This window comes from Paralichthys olivaceus, chromosome 13 (assembly GCF_024713975.1).
Source record: "Paralichthys olivaceus isolate ysfri-2021 chromosome 13, ASM2471397v2, whole genome shotgun sequence".
Lineage (NCBI taxonomy): Eukaryota > Metazoa > Chordata > Actinopteri > Pleuronectiformes > Paralichthyidae > Paralichthys > Paralichthys olivaceus.
Window position 1 is genome coordinate 17,430,552 of NC_091105.1, and position 19,335 is coordinate 17,449,886.

At 40.4% G+C, this 19,335-nt stretch overlaps 2 protein-coding genes across 3 annotated transcripts; one reads left to right on the forward strand and one right to left on the reverse strand.

The window, feature by feature from the left end:
* Nucleotides 1-3,066: 3,066 nt before the first annotated feature.
* Nucleotides 3,067-7,405, reverse strand: cnih4 (cornichon family member 4). The gene is made up of 5 exons (XM_020091411.2): nucleotides 7,251-7,405; nucleotides 5,503-5,571; nucleotides 5,239-5,351; nucleotides 4,420-4,560; nucleotides 3,067-4,316 (listed from the first exon to the last, which is right to left on the reverse strand). Exons 1-5 carry the CDS (start codon nucleotides 7,317-7,319, stop codon nucleotides 4,289-4,291), a joined length of 420 nt encoding a protein of 139 aa, XP_019946970.1. The 5' UTR covers nucleotides 7,320-7,405; the 3' UTR covers nucleotides 3,067-4,288.
* Nucleotides 7,406-9,920: 2,515 nt separating this feature from the next.
* Nucleotides 9,921-18,856, forward strand: gprc6a (G protein-coupled receptor, class C, group 6, member A). 2 transcript variants are annotated; one of them, XM_069536634.1, is made up of 6 exons: nucleotides 9,921-10,225; nucleotides 10,904-11,198; nucleotides 11,801-12,574; nucleotides 13,182-13,397; nucleotides 13,615-13,735; nucleotides 15,247-18,856. In XM_069536634.1, the coding sequence occupies exons 1-6, from the start codon at nucleotides 10,026-10,028 to the stop codon at nucleotides 16,356-16,358; spliced, it is 2,718 nt and encodes a 905-aa protein (XP_069392735.1). In that variant the 5' UTR covers nucleotides 9,921-10,025; the 3' UTR covers nucleotides 16,359-18,856. The 2 variants fall into 2 exon arrangements, with proteins under 2 accessions (XP_069392735.1, XP_019946969.2); XM_020091410.2 differs by having other exon boundaries at nucleotides 9,922-10,225; nucleotides 13,612-13,735.
* The last annotated feature ends 479 nt before the right edge of the window (nucleotides 18,857-19,335 follow it).

Consider the following 19,335-nt stretch of genomic DNA (forward strand, 5'->3'; position numbering starts at 1 on the left):
TAAGTCAGATGGCTGAGTCCCAGTAGTCATGTTTAAATTAAAAACACAGATCTTCTAAAGTGCAATGTCAGTTTTACTGCACTAAATGTAAATTAGAAACCATTCTACAGTTACACTAAAGCAATCAGGGTCTATTAAACATATCTGAAAGCTTCTGCTGCTTAAAGGGAAAGGTCACCCAAAAATGGAAATTACTTGAACGCACTTATTGCAAGTCACTTTGGATAAAAGCACCAACTAAATGATATGTAATGTAATGTAATTCTTCAATTGTATTGGACTTGGTTGCAACACTGTTAACCCCCATACTCCAAAAGTGTTTTGTGGACCCACCCCTCCATCAGCATAGTGATGAGTAGATAATGAGTGAAATTTCATTCGAGCCATCTCTTCAAGGACCATCAGATGTTTGGTAGACTAACTATTTGCAGTCCAGGAACGGTGTCCTTGCAGACGGCTGGATCATAGTCGGAAGTTAATACTGAAAATCAAGATACCAATAATAAAACTCCTAAAAAGGCAGTGGCTCGTCACTACAAACTCAAACTGTGGAGCCAAATGTTTACTGAAGTAAATTATGAATTCTAGTGCAGATCCCAAATGTGTTGCTTCAGTGAAGAGTTGGAATTAATGTGGTTTCAGTTTAAAGGTATTTTTCATCATTAAATATTCACGACTTATAAGAGTCAAAGAGAAGCTGCAGCCAATCACAGCTGACACTGGGAGGAGGCAACCTGGACAGCTCGCCAACATATCGCAGGGCTGACAAACAACCATTCACATTTACAAATTAAAGTCTAGCCTAACCAATCTGCATGTGTTTGGACTGTGGAAGGAATAACCTTGTTGCTGCTAAATCTGAATTATTAAGAAGTAAGAACTGTCTTTGTTAAGCTCGGCTAAATTCTAACTTGGTTAGAAAATCATTAAAAACTGCTGATTGGGAAAATTAGGAGCTACATTCCTTGGTCTTGAGCAAATGAGATAACCACAGAGCACAGTGCGATCTACTTGTAGACACTGAACTAAATTGGATTGATCTCAAGAAAAGAAAAGACAGCCCTGTTCCCTCACAGCAAAACTAAAAATCTTTTCCTTTCCACATTGTTTTTGTGGGATCACTGTGTTTTCATGTGAGGAGGACTTCAAATCTCAAAATACTGATTTTCACTTATTGTGAAAAGCCTTCTGAAGTTCAGTTCCAGCTAATGCCTTCCTCAGAACAGATGCTTCATTACAAAAGAACAGACATGAATTCAAAGTCACCTTTACTTTGAGTTCTGTCCTAGGTTTACAACCTCCATTATAGTGGAATGCACAAAAACAAGGTGAGATACATTACAGTCACATTCTGTTTCTTTTGTCTCTGAAGTCTGTTTTCCAGGATGCCGCGCCACAACTACCACTTAGTTGCTGAATGGGTCCATGCACTCTGTGTGAGGTATGGGATTCCTTACCAGGTGAAAACTTTGAGTCAAGGCTTCAGGGATGTCTACAGGTGTGTCCAAGTAATTATACACCTACCTGTCATTTAATGTACGGTTGGAACTGTCTTCAGTCTGACAAAGCTCCAAAAGGAGAGATACATGTGTACATTTTATCATGACCAATTTTTCCATGAAATAAATATTCCTTTGAGGCTCTTAGATTTACTGTGGAGCATGGAGGAGTGATGAGCCGCCTGCTTGAAATGTGAAACTCAGGAGACCTCTGGCTCGATGCACATCTCCATAAATGAGGAACGTTGTTCTCCTCACTGCACCTAAAGGGAATACTGGTCTCACCTCTTCTGCATCGTGGACTGGTTGTATCTGTTTGGTTTTATGATCCAGTGAAGTGTGGGAATGTGTTCTTCACATTACAGTTAATCTTGTTTTCACTTTTCAGATTCTGTGCAGGATTTATTTTAGTACTCATACTGTACAGATCAGTACAGGTTTTATTTTAATTATGTTCTTTTTAAACACCCAAAATAGTTTCAACCTGATTAAACCTTCATTTAATTAATAGCAGAGCAAAATCCTCTCTTGCATGTCCTTTAGTTTTTAGGTGTCAGTGTAGTTTACGCTGCAAAAAGACACATTAGTGTGACAGGATTTCATTATAACAGACGACTTCTTGCAGGATTATTGTGAGTGAATTGTGTTGTTGAATTCTGATTATAAACTATAGACTATTTATATCAATACAGACTGCTGGTCGTCAGTCACCAACCACAATGAGGACTGTACTCCTGACTACATATCAGAAGATGTGTCACATAGGCAGCAATAGGTGCGGATGTGCAGAGAGGGTTGTCCACTAACCAGGTCAGTGGTTTGATCCCTTGCAACTCCTGTCTGCATTCAAAAACATCCTGAAACCGTGAAGGTTTTGCTGACAGGTGATACAAAAGCACTGAATAGATTGTGGATGCATATAAATATGTGTGAATGGCTGAATGCTACTTGTGGTGGATACGACTGGAGATGATTTTTATAGATACACTCCATTCACCATCAAGGGCTGACACGTTTTATATTAATGTATATTATATTCAATAATATAATTTGTTTCCAGTGCAGGAACTTTTTTGCTCTGTGGCAAATTCAATAACAATGATCTTGAATTTCTTAATTTCATTTGTGCAAATGAATTTGGAAATTAAAAATAATTATTTGACTGAACAATATGTAACATAATGTATAATTAAGAGTGAGAAACATACTTTTATCATATATTTACTTTAAACCATATACCATTAATATTAAATGGTATATCATTAATTATATACAATATATTAACAGATATTAATATACTACATCATCCACTATAATTCTTTAGCATTTCACTTGTATAGTAACCAGCCACTAGGTTTCTCAAGTTTCATTTTAAGAGACTGGGACAAAAAAATTAAACAATTCAAAGGATGAAATGACTTGATCTGATTTCAGATCAGCAATGCATGAAAGATTCACAGGTCGAACCTCCACGACTCCTCTAAAGAAATGGTTCTCTGCATGAGGATTTCACTGCTGCAAACTAACTGTGCAGTCACCAACCAAGAGGACAATAAAGACAAACAACTTGTCTTTCATGTTTATTTATGAAACACATTTCCCTCCCAAAAACACATTAATGAGACATGAAGTCATTGTACTGCAGTTCTCCAGGATCCCTGCACAAGTAGCTCACACAACAGCCTCTCATAGTTGAGAAGAGTCATGACTGCTCCAACACACTGGACCAAATGAAGAGGAGAGCACACGTCCACCATCCGAGTGAGACGCCTGCTCACCCACGGAGTGTCACATTGTCAGTATAAAAGTTGTTCAGTAAATACTGCATCAGTGCGTGACTGAAGTCGAATCCAAACTGCCACTCACATAGTAACGATACTTAACTGTTGGCAAAAACGCTCGACTGCTCAGTTCAGACAGCATTCAGCCGAGATGTGACATTTTTCAGATACAACACAAGATGAGCGCCTGGTTAGGGTGATTGTCTTTCACTCTGCCCAGAGATGAGTGTGAGTGAGTGAGTGAGTGAGTGAGTGAGTGAGTGAGTGAGTGTGTGAGTGTGTGTGTGTGTGTGTGTGTGTGTGTGTGTGTGTGTGTGTCTGTGGGGAGAACAGTGTTGTGTTGGTGGTCAGTGATGGAGTGTGATGCTGGAGATCATGAAAAGGCAAAGAATAGGATCAGTGTTGTCACAATCACAGTTTTCACAACACCTCAGTGTTCACATAAACCGAGGATTTTTGAGAAACCTCAGAACTTTCGGACAAGCTTCAAATCTGGTGTGTTATCGTGAAGTGGGACAATGTTGGAACTGGAGGAGTTTAGAGAAATGGAGGAGGAACAACAGCATTGGATAAGACCGACAACTACATACACAACACAAAGACAAATGCAGAAGCTAAACAATCTTTCAGAGTCCTCAAAACCAAAAACTGAATTTTGTGAAATGGAAAATCAATAGTTACATTAACTTGTTAATCAATGTTGCTGTTTCTGTTGACATGATTCACTGCTGCAAATAAAAGCTGAAGGATGAGTTAAGTCCCTAATGGCAGAATTGTGTCATGACGGCACTGAAGAGTTAAATGGTTAAATATCAACTTATTATTATTTCAAAGTGAAGACACTGGGATTGTGACAACACAGATGACAGCATGAGCCTCAGTGCAACCGCAGATACTGTAAACTTTCTGGAACAGTTGATGCATTCAGTGGAGGATGTGAGGGGCAACACAGAAAAACCTGACTTTTGGAATTTGACGGCTTTGGAATCTGAGAGCTCGCCGAGTGCTTCAGTCGTTGATCAGAGCCAAGATCATGCTGGAAAAACAAGGCGGGAAAGTGTTAATACAAACAGACCATTATTATACAGACGCCAGCATGTCATTCCATGTCAGTGTGTCTGCAGTGCTGATGATCCCACCTGTACAGATAAATGAAGAAGCAGAGCAGGTGGTAACCCAGTTTGATCATGGCCTCCTTCATGTGGGACTTGAGCTGACCTCGGTTGTGGATCTCAGTGGGGTCAAACACGCCCATGTTTCCCATCGGAACCTTCACGTGCCTGCAGGGACGAGACGAGCATTAACCAAGGAGCCCGACTGCACCATAAACCCTGTCCTCTTACCTCAAGTAAACCAAATGTGTGTGATATGATCCATTTTCAGACATGACTTCTGGAAAATCAGACGCGTTCACAACAACACAGACATTTCTGGAGGGTTCGGGACATGACGTATAAATTCTGCTGCAGAAATCATGTGATTTTGTTGACAGCACATTGGCACCTTATCACCAAAAGCTCCCTTAACACCTTCGTCAGTGTCTTCTTCTGTGTGTGACCGCTTTTCTGAGATAACTGAGATAACTCTTTTTTGTGCTTTTCATTCTGCTGACATTTTACGAGGGGGCTGGCCGGAGAAACTCCCCGGAAAGTCTGGAGGCTCTCGCACTGACATTTACATTCACACATACAGCCATTCCAGAGAATGTCAAGAGAATCTCCGGAGGTTAGCGCATACCTGAAAGCAGCTTTGATCATATAATACCTTCACCGTCTATGTCATAGTGTGTGTTGCAGAATCAAGCCATGCTCAGTGCCTTCAATGGCCCATTTCAGCCAGAGACAATGAATGAGTTCCTATGGTAAAATCTACATGACCATCTCACAATATACTTGTGTTTTCATATTACCCAATGCTGCAGGAGAGTCTGTGTTATTACAGCACCAGTAGAAACAGACCTGTAAATGTTCCAGGCAGCTACAGGCAGGTTGAGGAGGAAGATGAACCAGTGCATGGACACCAACATCAGCATCGTGGAGAGACACTGGCTAACCATCTCTGGAATTACCCACTGGAACACAACATATCAAACACACAAACATCAGAAACAATACAGCCAAGCACTAATATTCTCACTACAGCAGCTGTTGAAAAGATATGATAGTGTGTGTGTGTGTGTGTGTCTGTGTGAATCAGTAATGATCCAGACTACCATGACTTACTTTGTTCAGCTTGGAACAGCAGGCTCTGGCGTTGATGTAGTCACATTCTAGATCAGACAGGGTGATAATCTGAGCCGTCAGTTAAGGGAAAACATGATGTAGCTTTTCATTCAGCTTCTAACGGCTCCGACCGACTGACATAACAAACAGATCACAGACAAATGACACAAGCAGGCGTGGGCACACGGGAGGACCGACTTCTTCACGTGCTTCTGGTGACTGGTTTTGGTTGCCTGCGCACAAACGTTTGATGCATGTTTCACAGCATGCCTGAAAAAGTCTTTCTCTTCTGAATGTGACACAAGAGAGGGGTCTTAGAGAGTTTACAGTCTCTACGCAAATATTAAAATGCCTTCATCCCATTCTCAACCTTCACTTCTTCTGTCGAGATAAACGCTGCTTGTATTAGTCAGGTTTATGTTCTGTACTGTAGTCAATAAAGTTGTAAAAGGCAAACATGGCCACTGACTTAGATCAATGTTCAATAGTCCAGTGTTTCAATTCAATTGGTATTGCACACCTTTCAAAGTTATGGAGAAACCCAACAGTTCACACAGTGAGCAGCACTTGGCGACCGTGGAGAGAAAAAAAACTCTTTTAACAGGAAGAAACCTTTAGAACCAGACTCAGTGTGAGGGAACATCTGCCTCAACTGGAGAGGAGAGGTGGATGGAAAAGAGGTGAGAGGAGAGAGGGAGAGAGAGAGAGAAGGTGATGGAAGAGATTTAGAGATGTAATTACATTAATAATGACAGCAGCACCAGTTATTATTAATGATCATAATAATAATAATAACAACAATAATTACAGTAGTTGTTGAGTAGTCAGAGAGAGAGAGAAAGAGATAAAGAGATGAAAAGACAAGTTCACAGAGACAAAGGTAGACAGAGATACAGAGACAGTGAGGGAGAGATGGAGAGAAATACAGAGAGAGAGATATTAGAGACAAAGCAATACAAAGAGAAATACACAGAGAAAAAGTAGCGATGGAGAGGAAGAAATAAAGAGTGAAAGAGAAATATAGAGCTATATATATATATATAGAGAGAGAGAGAGAGAGAGAAATATAGAGCACGATAGAGAGTGACAGAGAGAAACAGATAGATAGAGACAGAGAGAAACAGATAGTCATATAGATACATGTAAATAAACAGGCAGACAGATAGACAGACAGATAGACAGACAGACAGACAGACAGACAGACAGACAGACACACAGACAGACATACAGATAGATAGATAGATAGATAGATAGATAGATAGATAGATAGATAGGTAGATAGACACACACACACAGACAGACATACAGATAGATAGATAGATAGATAGATAGATAGATAGATAGATAGATAGACAGACATACAGACAGACAGACAGATAGACAGATAGATAGACAGACAGACAGACACACACACACACACACAGAGACACAGAGACAGATAGACAGACATACAGATAGATAGATAGATAGATAGACAGACAGATAGATAGATAGATAGATAGATAGACAGACAGACAGACAGATAGACAGACAGACAGACAGACAGACAGGTGGGTGTCTCTGTGCTGACTCACTGTCCTCCTGACCTGTAGGACCGTGTTGTTGTTACTACACCTCCACCACCAGGAAACACTTCATCCCTTCCCACCGGCCTCACCGACCCCCGGCCCGCGCGGCTCCGCCTGTCCCCGCTCATATCAACCGACCCGCTGCACAGACACCAGGCACCGCACAGACAAGAAGGATACAAAGTAAACCGAGAGGAAAATCAGGGCACAGCAGTCAACGAGCGACAGAATGAACACTGCCGCCTCCATTTTCTTCTTCCGTCACTGACTCGCTCTGTCCGGAGGGCCCGAGACGCTGAGTTGCTCAGGGCGGTGCTGCCCCCTGGTGGACGGGAAGGAACACAGCCACTGCCTAGAAATCAGACTGTACATAAAAAGTGAAATAGAAACACACCTCAGAAGTGTCATCTGTTATCATCTGCACTAACATGACGGTCCAGGTGGGAGAGATGATGGGATGGTTGGGAATCAGTCAGCTGGGACCAGGGGCAGGAGATAGATTCGATGCACCCCCACACTCAGGTGGAGTTGTGTGTTTGTAACCAGAGGAAATCTGAGATTGTTATTAATGCCTTCATTTCCTCTCGTTTTGATCAGTGCAACCTCTTCACCTGCCGGAGCCAACGGAGTCTGCATAGATTACAAGCTCGTCCAAAACGCAGCAGCCAGACTCTTTGTTAAATCTGCTAAAAGAGAGCATGTTAGTTGATTATGAGATTTTAATTTTTAACTTTTAAGGCCCGATCCGGACTCGTACCTAACTACATTTTGGATCTTTTGACACCATATGTGCCCGTTCGTAACCTGAGGTCCTCAGTGAAGGCCCTGCTCACCGTCCCACAGACCAGGCTGAGGACCAGAGGAGACGGGGCCTCCTCTGTCAGGGCTCCCACTCTGTGGATCAATCTCCCTGAGGAGAATTTCTGGTAAACTCCTTATCATCTTGTAAATCTCTACTAAAGAATTATTAATAAACTGTTTATTTAACTTTACAAGCGAGAAGGAGGAAGACAAGACAATGACCAAACAATACAAGAATAACTGGAACAGTGAGAACAGGACACTTGACAGAATGGAATGACAAAGATATGTGTGAAGTGCATTCTGGTAATCAGGAACAATAACACTCCAGTATGTCATTTCCTTCTCTAACTAAATCTAGTCAACAGTACCTTTACTGTAAGTCATCATGTGACTGGAATCATATGAGTTTATTGGGTGATGTCACAGAAAGGGGCGGGGCAAATATCAATCAGAATTCCCTTGGAATTGATTAACAATTTTTAAATGGCATCCTGTAGGATTCCGAAAAGATTAATATTAAAGATATAAATATGCCTTTTATTTGAAAATGTCTCCAATTGTTATCCAATTTGTGCTGATTCAAGCAACAAAATATGCACTGAGTTGTTTAAAATGTGCTTTAGTTAGTTAGTAAACATGATTGACAATGTGGAACAGCATGCTTTGGGTAATCTGGGACAGTCACTGAATTCTCTAAATGGGGAAATGTGCATTAATGGACTTCATAGAGTAAAAAAAGAGAAATTACAGTGATGCAGTTTAATGTCTCCAGTGTCAGACAGGAGTTGATGGTAAATACAGTTTGTCCCTGTCTGTTTAAACTGATTGTCTGGTTAGTTAACTAGCTCTTAATCAGTCAGCTCTCTAGGACAGAGATGATCCAAAAAGCTCAGAAGAGTGTGTCCTGTGGTCTGCAGCCACTGGTTTCACCAAAAGTGTGGAGAAGACAATGGGCTGATGGATGATGATGAGTCTTTCACCTGCAAAGACTCTTTGTTCCCTGAGTCGCCACAATAGAATGACAAATTACTGATTAATCTGTTGTTGTTATTGTTGCTTTAATTGACTGAATTTACTAGATTTTTTAAAAGTTTGATGCACCTTTAAATGAAGGTTTCAAATTAATAAATAGTTTCTTTATTTAAGATATGGTTCTTTATGAAAAAATATGACTTTTACTTGTTATTATAGCTTATAATTAATTTTATTGATTTGTCATTTTTTCATAATACTAGTCATATTTAGCCTGACAAGCATAAAGCAAGATGAATTAGGTTTGTTTTAAAGCCTAATATAAGTGTCCCAGATTACAAAGTGACCTGTCCCAGATCATCAAAGCATTTTAGCTGTGTCATATCTCTTCTGAGTATGAGTATGACATCTCCATTCTTTTTGCTTGTGTAGTTAGAAAACATCTTAAGGATTACAGAAAGGTATAACATGTTGATCTAATGTGTAAGTCACAGAAGTCTAAATTGCAAAAAATGTCCCAGATTACCCAAATTCACCCTAGATCTAAAAATAATCCCGACAATAAACACACACAACTTTTTTTTTATTTGATATAGTTTTTACTTTAACATCCAATGCTCTATTGCTGTGTGATCTTCAAATTAATTAAATTATTACTTATTGTTTGCTTTCAATTTTTCATTTTTAACGTGTAAAACACCTTGTAACTGTGTTTTGAAAGGTGCTATATAAATAAATAGATAAATGAACTTACTTGCCACTGTCTTTTTCTGAGTATTCAAACTATTAACTGTTCTTCACCCTCAACAATAATTTGAATGCTGGATTTGTCTAGTTGAAGCACCTCTAACGTGGGGGTTTGATGTTTGTCTGTGTTCTATGATCATAAACTGATGCATTTAGTTTTTTACACAACACAGCATCTAATAATGTGCTGTGGGCTGCAACATGCGTAGGCGCGACCGCAGATATGATGAAAGCTGCAGAACAATGACTTCCTCGCTGTCAGTCATGAAGTGGGCAGGGCTGCAGGGGAGAATGTGAGAAGAGAAAAGTGTGAATGAGGAAGCAAGAGAGACTTTCTTTTAGCCTTGGGAAGATGCTTAAAGAGGAGAGTATCACTCTGCCAGAGGTGAAAAACAAGTGAGAGCTCGGACAGCAAACACAGAGGACAGTGATATGGCCTGGGCTGTTCTTGTGATCTACTTACATATCCAAGTTTTCCTTATTATTATGGAAACAGGACATGCTACTGAAAATACTACTGGGATGATGGAAACTACAGCTGCAGGAGATATCATCATCGGGGGAATCTTTCCCTTACGTACGGATGTACAGAAAAGGATATCGTTTGCACCAGAACCCCAGCCATGTGGCAGGTAAGAGCATCCAGATTAATAAAATCAATGATATTCATCCAAACATTTCTTTCTCAAAAATATTATCAGACTTTAAGTAGTAAAAGCATATGTCAAAATCATGCCATAACAAATGAATGTACCAATTATGCAACTGCAAATGTATTCAAAGTGTAAACGTTGTCAATGTGTATATTTTAATATTAATAGTAATATTGATGTAATTGTAATGTGGAGTATTATCAGAAACAGCAAAACAATTACAATACACTAAAACAGTCTGCATTGTACTTGTACTATCATATAGATGTGGTGGAATAAAAAGTATATATCGTGAAAAAATAGAAAGAAGAAATTGTATTGTGAGATGGAAACTCTCAACTGAAGTAAGACAACAAATACATATTAATAAATGTACAATGAGTTTCTCACTGATTTTCTTCACAGAGACAATTCCACATTTCCTTATTGTGTGGGCTAGACATTTGATGAAGAAAAAAAACCTGCGGGGACATTGGATAATTCAACCTTTGTCTCACATGTAGAGATTTCAAGTAAAAGAAATAGATTTTCAGTTTTAGGATTATTTGTATTTGTCACACAGCTATTTGTTCTCTGTCCTCTTGTCCTTCATAGTCTCCATTCTGTCACATGCACCCTGTATTTATTGTTGGAATAACAAATGTATTATTCTCACAGTTCTGACAAAAGAGGCCTGATTAAGGCTCTGGCTATGATCAATGCAATCGAGGTCATGAATAACTCCTCTCGGCTCAAGGCTCTGAACGTCACTCTGGGTTACCGAATCTTGGACTCCTGCACTGATCCCAACACAGCTCTGAGAGTCATAGGAGACTTCATGCAGCGGGGCCACTGCTACACAGAGAGCAACAACTCCGCCTGTGCACAGCCAGTCATGGCTGTTATAGGTGGCTCTCTCTCTGAAATATCCATTACCATCGCTAGGCAACTGACACTCCAGATGATTCCTCAAGTAAGTTGTCAGAAACTCAAATTCTGCGGACCTTCTGAGGCAGCACTGACACATATTGCGGCGACTGTTAAAGGAAGCAGCAGAACAGGTTCCGAGTGGCAGCTGATAAACATCAGCAGCCAAACCTTTTATTATCATAAGATGATTTGCACACGGCAGGGCATTCAAAGTGAGGAGCCACAGATAAAGATCTACCCACTGTCAATGGCGATCCTGAAAACCCATGTAAACCAGACTGTACAATTTCAGTTCGGCCACCAAAAACACTGTGTCTTTGTTGGGTCAAGTAGACTGCGTCCTCTGAAGGATGCAGCCCCTGAATTGAGACACTTATGCATCTTCACCTGTTTGCTGTGAAAGAAACAGGTGAAGCAGTTTTGTGCATTACTAAACAAAACTATGATCTGTTCATACGTGAAAGTCTGAAAAATTACACGTATGAACAGGCACAAACAGTTTATCAGAAGTTGCAACTCAAAATCTGAGTATGGTACATATGACTTTACATTACATATAATTTAGCTGAAGCATTTATCCAAAGCGACTTCCAATAAGTGCATGCATTCAACCATAAAAATCACATCATCTTTTTTTCTCTCCAGATCAGCTATTCATCAAGTGCTGTCATTCTGAGTGATAAAGTCCGCTTCCCTGCGTTTTTGAGGACTGTTCCTAATGATAAACATCAGACAGCTGGCATGGTCAGTCTGCTCCACACCTACGGCTGGAACTGGGTGGGAATAGTTATCACAGATGGAGATTATGGCCGATCAGCTCTGGACAACTTTGTGTCCCAGGCCTCTAAAATCGGGATCTGTGTGTCTTTCAAACTGATTCTTCCTCAGTTTCAGACCAGTAAAGAATTACTCTCTGCTATCGAGCACACTGCCACAACCATTCTCAACAATCCCAAGGTGCAGGTCATTGTGTCATTTGCCAAGTCAAATCAAATGAAGCATCTTTTCCAGAAGCTGAAGAATCAGACACTGAGAGCAGGAAAGAACATGGAGTCAATGAGAAGAGTGTGGGTGGCCAGTGACAGCTGGTCCTCCAGCAAATCTGTGACAGAAAACATGACTCTGAGGGACATAGGACAAGTTGTGGGCTTCACCTTCAAGAGTGGAGACGGGTCATCACTTGGGAACTATCTGAACAAGCTGGAGGCAGCTGGACATGAGTATACAGGGAATAACAGCTTCTTGACGAAGTTCTCTGTGCTGCAAAATACCACGGAAGTTATGAAAACTCTCAGGGAACACATTCATGCCCCCACTATCTTCAGTACTGAGATGGCTGTCAGCGCCATTACTGAGACTGTGATTTCTGTCTGCGGGAGCAGAGACTGCAAAACGCCAGGCAAAATGCAACCCTGGGAGGTGTGTGTGTGTGAGTGTGTGTGTGTGTGTGCTCTTGTGTTGCATTGCATTGACAGGGTCCACATGGGTTAATTCCAGTCTGAGGATGAGGGTTTAGATCTGTAGGCAATAAGGATTTAGGGTAAAATTAGATTCACATAACAGCCATGGATTTTTTTTTGTCTGTCAGATCCTTAAGACAATTAATATGATATCTCGGCATAGTAACCAGAAATACAGGGTTGAGACTATGTTCAGCCTGTTTCTTAAACCTCTTGAACTGTTGGTACAAACCAAGCCACTTCTTCTTTTATATATATATAGTTCCACCTGCACTTAATTTGACTGAAGGCTTAACGCAAATGTATGCATCGAGTGGATCCAGAAGGTATATATGTAGAAAAACATGGCTGTGGAGGCACCCTGAGGTCTCTGGCTCCGCTGCTCTTTACCAACTCGGCAAGAGGCCTGAGCTGAGCTGAAGTGCAGCAGTGAGCAGCAGGCCCCACAGACAAAGGGGTAGGAGGTGGACTCTGCACAGTGCTATTTTTCATTGTCACATCAAGATAGTGTAGTTTAGACTTTTCCAAAGTACTGGGCTGATAATGAAATGTCTCATATCCTGTAGATACTGAAAGCTCTGCAGGAGAGAGAGTTTACACTTGGAGGAAAAACCTACAAGTTTGACAAGAAAGGTGACATCAGCCTGGGCTACGACGTGACAATGTGGTGGTCGGATGGAGAAACAATCAAAATCAGTGATGTTGTGGCTGAATACCACCCACACACCAACAACTTCACTTACACCGACCATATCAACACCCAGTATTTCCAGGACCTGAAGGTAGAACCTAATTCTACACACTCACAGTCACACAAACAATACAGCAAAATGGGTTTACTGAAAACATGGAGACCATTGAAGCTGACTAAAAATATACCATTTTGGTTTGAATATACAAAAAGCTGTGTAGAAATCAGGAAAAATAAAATACAGTTAATATAAAATAATGAAATGTGACGCATCTGTCATCATGACGTCTCTCTGCTTTCTTCAGAAGATCATCTCCAAGTGCTCCAATAGCTGCGTCCCTGGAGAGTTCAAAAAAACAGCTGAAGGTCAACACACCTGTTGTTATGAGTGCATCAACTGTACTGAGAACTACTACTCAAATAAAACAGGTATGTCACCCCTGCTCACACTGGATTCACTAGATACACATACTTCATACGAATGCACAGTCAATAAAAGCTGTCAAGGGGAGTGTGTGCTTACAAGTACAGAAACCCAGGTGTGATCACATCCAAGGAGCATAGAGGGAGGACTTTGATTCCATTCTCACGCACTTCCTTTTGTGACTAATGCCCTGGCTTACAAATGTCTGTCACCACAGTAAATGATATAAAAATAATAATAATTAAATTAAATTAATTATTAAATTATAGCAGTTGCCTTCGCATGTTCTTTCACAGAAAAGAAGGAAAGTAAAATCAGTAATAAGAACAAATAAAAATAAAAGGTGAAAAGAAATTATAAAAAACTGTAAAACACAACATCACATGAAAGCAAGTCTATAAAATGGGTTTTAAGATGTGTAGTTTATCAGTAATTTATCAGTTTATCAGTAATCTACTGTTGCCTTAGAATGTAGCTGCATCCACCTTTTTCGTGTCTTCCGAGTAAAACTAATTAATCCGAATTACAGAGCTCTTATTTTGAATTGTTTTATGTATGACAGCTTTATATCCTTAACATTAATCTTGTCAGATTCCGATGTCATTGACCTCATCGTGCAATTCTAAGGGGGGGGCCTCTGATTGACACTTGCGCTGCCCCCCATGAAATCATGTGATTTTAGTAGCATGATGTCCATGGTAACATATAGTAAAAGTCCTGTTGACTAGATTTTGTTAGAACAACAAATAAACAGATTGAATCTTAGGTGTCCCACATTACCCAAAGTCCCAAATAACCTGAATTCATTGATGATTCTAAAAAGGATTCTGATTCACACTGCAGTATAAACAGAGCACTGGTGTGTCCGGTTTCTGCATCCGTACTGGAGTGTATCCAACACATCACTGTGTATACGATCGCGTGTCATCTTCATACTGCATGACAACAAAGGAGCGAACAAGATGTCAGGTTGGTCCTGTGACCATTGGAGAGTGTTACCTGCAGAGCAGAGACTTTCAGGAGGCAGGGACAGTGATTGCTGGAGTCAATTTAGAGCCAGGTTCCTCTGGTCTGAAGCAAGAAGAGCTCCTGATTAGACCTATCCATATAATCAGTTTTTCAAACAAGTTACCACAATGGAAAGGCTCCGTTCTCTCCTTTCAACATGGACACTGTTCACCATAATATACTGAAAGAACAATACAAAATAAATGAAATAAAACCTTGTCCCTTACAGAAATACTAAAGGCCACAAAATGTGAGTTGATGTGACACTTGTTACACTAGCTAAGATGTTCCTTCCTATGCAGTCAATCTTCATGTGACTGAATCTAACTGGCAAAAACTTGATAATGATATGAATGCCTGAGAAGTCCGTGCTGCTTCACTGGTTATGCTCTTGCTTGTGTTGACCCAGAGTCAAGTTAGCTGAAACACCAGGATGGGCGTAGAATTCTGTGGAATTTGATAGGATCTTTTAATCTGGACCTGTGCTTGTGCTCCTCCATCCCTGTAGATATGGACCAGTGTCTGAGCTGTGACACAAACAGAGAGTGGTCGGCAGAGGGCAGCTCCAGCTGCACCCTCAAAGAAGTGGTCTACTTCTCCTGGCAGGACAAATATGCTGTGGTGCTCCTGACCTTTTCTGCCCTGGGCATCCTCCTGGCTGTGATCGTGTCTGCTCTGTTTTTACATCAGCGTGAAACTCCTGTGGTGAAAGCTGCCGGAGGGCCAGTGAGCCAGGTCATCCTATTCTCTCTGGTCATCAGTTACATCAGCGCCATGCTGTTTGTCGGTCGGCCCAACCATTTCCAGTGTAAGGCTCGACAGGTGCTCTTCGGTATTAGCTTCACTCTGTGCGTCTCTTGCATCCTGGTCAAGACCCTGCAGATCCTGCTGGCCTTCCAGTTCAACCCTGCACTGCAGGGGGTTCTGCGGAGGTTCTTCAAGCCTTACATCATCGTCATCTTCTGTGTGGCCTTGCAGGTGATTACTTGTATCTGCTGGCTGGTCATGAAAAGCCCATATCATAAAACCAACCCGCAACCGACCACTTTGCTGGAGGAGTGTAACGAGGGCTCATATTTGGCCTTCGGTGTGATGTTGGGCTACATAGCTCTCCTAGCGTTTGTGTGTTTCATCTGTGCCTTCAAAGGTCGCAAACTTCCAGAGTTCTACAATGAGGCAAAGTTCATCACCTTCAGTATGCTGCTCTACCTTATCTCCTGGATGCTCTTTGTTCCTGTCTACATTACCACCTCAGGAGTTTACCTATCGGCTGTGGAGATGGTGGTCATTCTCATCTCCAACTACGGCATCTTCAGCTGTCATTTCTTACCAAAGTGCTACATTATCATTTTCAAGAAGGAGCAAAACACCATGAATGCTTTCAGAAAGAATGTATATGACTATTCCAGCAGAACCTCTAATTCTATCTCCATATCTGAGAGTTCAATGTCAGAGAAACAGTCTAGCGTTCAGGACTTCATCTGTGCTCTGTCATCCTCCGTTCCTGCAGATGGTCTCCTTGAACCTGGAGTAGTGACAAACTGCAGAGAGGGAACAAGCCACACAAGTTTACACAGAAGCCCAGCAACAAAACACTCTTTCAGAAGAAGCAGCATATAACTGTCATTATTTAAAATGGGTTGTGAGGAGGGATGCAACTATTTGACATTTCTTTTTCTGTCCTGATAGTGAAACTGATTCCTGGGCTTTGGTTATGGGCCAACAAAGAATGCAAATGTTTAATACATCACCTGTATGCCTAATTGTGTGAAAGACACTGGAGGATTCTTCAAGTGTACGGCAACATCAGGCGTGACTTGAACATTGATTTCCTAACTTTGCAAAACAAAATGTAGGGTGAAATCTGGTAAATTTGGCAGTTTTGATTTCTACGACTTATTCCGATATGTGTTTTCACATCCGATCAAAAAATTATACCTTTCTGAAAGCCTCAAAATGTTTTCCTAACCACATAAAAATAAATAATTGCAATATCATACACAGAGGAGACAAATTCTGCCTGAAATTGATGATATGGGACAGGTCACCATGTAATCTGGGACACTTGTATTAGGCTTTAAAAAATCCCCTTTCTTTTTGCTTGTCAAGCTCAATATTATCTATTTTAAAAAGCAGTATGAAAAAGGGACTAAAAAATGAATAAGAAAATGTATATTATTCATAGAAATGTCAATAATCCTTAATAACATGAAAACATAATGTTTATAAAGAACCCTAGCCTGTGAAAGGTGTATCACATTTTTAAAAAATCAATTTAACTCAGTAACTCAGTCGGTAATTTGTCATTCTATTGACGCCACTCAGGGAACAAAGAGTCCTTGCAGGTGAAAGACTCATCATCATCCATCAGCCCATTGTTTGGTGAAACCAGTGGCTGCAGACCACAGGACACACTCTTCTGTGCTTTTTGGATCATCTCTGTCCTAGAGAGCTGACTGATTAAGGGCTAGTTAACTAACGAGACAATCAGTTTAAACAGACAGGGACAAACTGTATTTACCATCAACTCCTGCCTGACACTGGAGACCATATACTACATCTCTGTTGTTAATGCACATTTCCCCATTTAGAGAAGTGACTGTCCCAGATTACCCAAAGCATGCTGTCCCACATTGTCAATCGTGTTTGATAAAGTAAGACAACTACAAAATGTTTAAAAAAAAAACCTAGAACACATTTTTAACAATTTATATTTATTGCTTGAATACATCACAAACATAATCTATCTATGACAGATGTATATCCTCAACATTTAACACGATCTGCAGTGGTTATTCAATAAGAATTAAGTTTATACTAAATAAGGTTTGTACATAATTCTTACGTCTAAATATTTTTTCCAATTATAGGCTCATCATTTGAATTAAGGGCTTTTAAAAGGGATTTGTAACTCATCATCTTGGTATTTCATTTATGAGTGCTTCTGCGATGTTAATGCTAAACTGGTGCACTGGTGAAATAAAACAGACTGTGTTTAACAACGAAGGACGAAGACTGTGAATAACACAGACTGGCCCATAACTTGTTTTTTTGCTTTTGGATTTTTCTGTCAGGAGTGGCCAAAGCTCAACAGTCCCCTTAAATTAGGGTCTGAGCAGAGAATCTTCTGCTGTGTTGTTCATGTGTGAAAGGCAAACTCTGTTTGTCTTTTGTTTTATTTGTTATTTTAAATCAAGATCCATGCATTACTCTTTGGGAAATCAGTTGAAAAGTCAAACAATGTAGGTCAAACAATATATAAATACACACATGTGTGTATTTATATATATATTTATGTTTTGAACCATCAATAAGAAAATAAGCTTTAAAGGGCCACTGCACTAGTCTTGAGAGGATTTAACCATAATGACCAGCATTAACCGTGTCTGTGTGTTGGGTGATTAACTCTCACTCAGGGGTTTTTTCTGTGACGAGGTTGTGAGGATGTTTACTAATGATGAAGAACTAACAACTGTCTAGTCACACAGTCTAGACAAAGACATTAACATGTCATTGGGCAAGATATTGAGCAAATTGACCCTGATGGCTGTGCTGTCAGTGAGTGAATGGATGATTGATAGAGAAGCGTTATATATAGAAGCACCATCTAGTGTGAAGGGCTTTGAGTGGACATCAAGACTAGAAAAGAACAATATAATGCAGCCTGTTAACATTGCATAAATGCTTAACATTGTTGCATCACTTTTAAGGGCAGGCTCTGCCAAAAATATTTTATAGATAATAGATTTTTGGGATGTGATTTGTGAGATATGTAATTTTGTAATGAAAACACCTAAATAACATTTAGCACTCTTTACACTACTAACAACTCAAAAGCAATTTAAGATTAGCCTGAAGGCAGGAACCTTTTACAGGCAGCCAGAGGTGAGGGGGAGAACTTGGCAGGACTCAGCCAAACAGGTTCCTCCACTTTGTGAATGCATGCTTGACTGAGCAGACTGAAAAGCTCTTATGATAACCCTTAAAACGTCTCAGAAATCACTTGGTGTTAAGCATTATCAGGAGTTTATACAATTTAATTTGAAGCAGCTGGGGGGGAAAAAGGTGAGATTAAATACTTCAATTGCGCTGGAGGAATAAAAATGAGTTGAGCTTTGGATTGTTCTGGACTGTTCCATGTTGCAGTTGCCTGAAAACTGGATTTACCGAGCTCAGCAAAAACAGTTGGCACCTGCTGTGTGATCCAATCATTTGATGGTGTTTGATGGGAACCCACATTAAAAGACAGCAGCGAACAAATGAATTCCATTAACGTGATGCCTTCACACACAGTGATAGTCCTCATGCCAGTTTATAGAGGCAGTGTATGGACCGGCATTCTGGATGTATATAACAGATGCAGAAAGCACAGCTCTGTTATTTACACAGACCAGGTATTTGATATTCTCATGGCTGCGTCTGAGTTTCATGTCAAACTGCTTCAAAACCACAGTGAGTGACTACCTCCTCTGCAAGATCTGTTTCATCCGTTTTATGTTTGAAGATTATTTAAACCGCCACCGCAGTTATGTGATGGTTTCAGAGACAAAACAAAGCCACAATTGATATTAACTGCTACACAAATCAAAAGGACATT

Excerpts from the sequence above, each read along its gene's own strand:
- cnih4 (XM_020091411.2), bottom strand. The coding sequence starts at position 7,319 with ATGGAGGCGGCAGTGTTCATTCTGTCGCTCGTTGACTGCTGTGCCCTG. Across the intron at positions 5,352-5,502 it reads GCTGTTCCAAGCTGAACAAA|TGGGTAATTCCAGAGATGGT; the intron begins GTAAGTCATGGT and ends GTTGTGTTCCAG. Across the intron at positions 4,561-5,238 it reads GCTGCCTGGAACATTTACAG|GCACGTGAAGGTTCCGATGG; the intron begins GTCTGTTTCTAC and ends TCGTCCCTGCAG.
- gprc6a (XM_020091410.2), top strand. The coding sequence starts at position 10,026 with ATGGCCTGGGCTGTTCTTGTGATCTACTTACATATCCAAGTTTTCCTT. Across the intron at positions 10,226-10,903 it reads GAACCCCAGCCATGTGGCAG|TTCTGACAAAAGAGGCCTGA; the intron begins GTAAGAGCATCC and ends TTATTCTCACAG. Across the intron at positions 12,575-13,181 it reads GCAAAATGCAACCCTGGGAG|ATACTGAAAGCTCTGCAGGA; the intron begins GTGTGTGTGTGT and ends CATATCCTGTAG.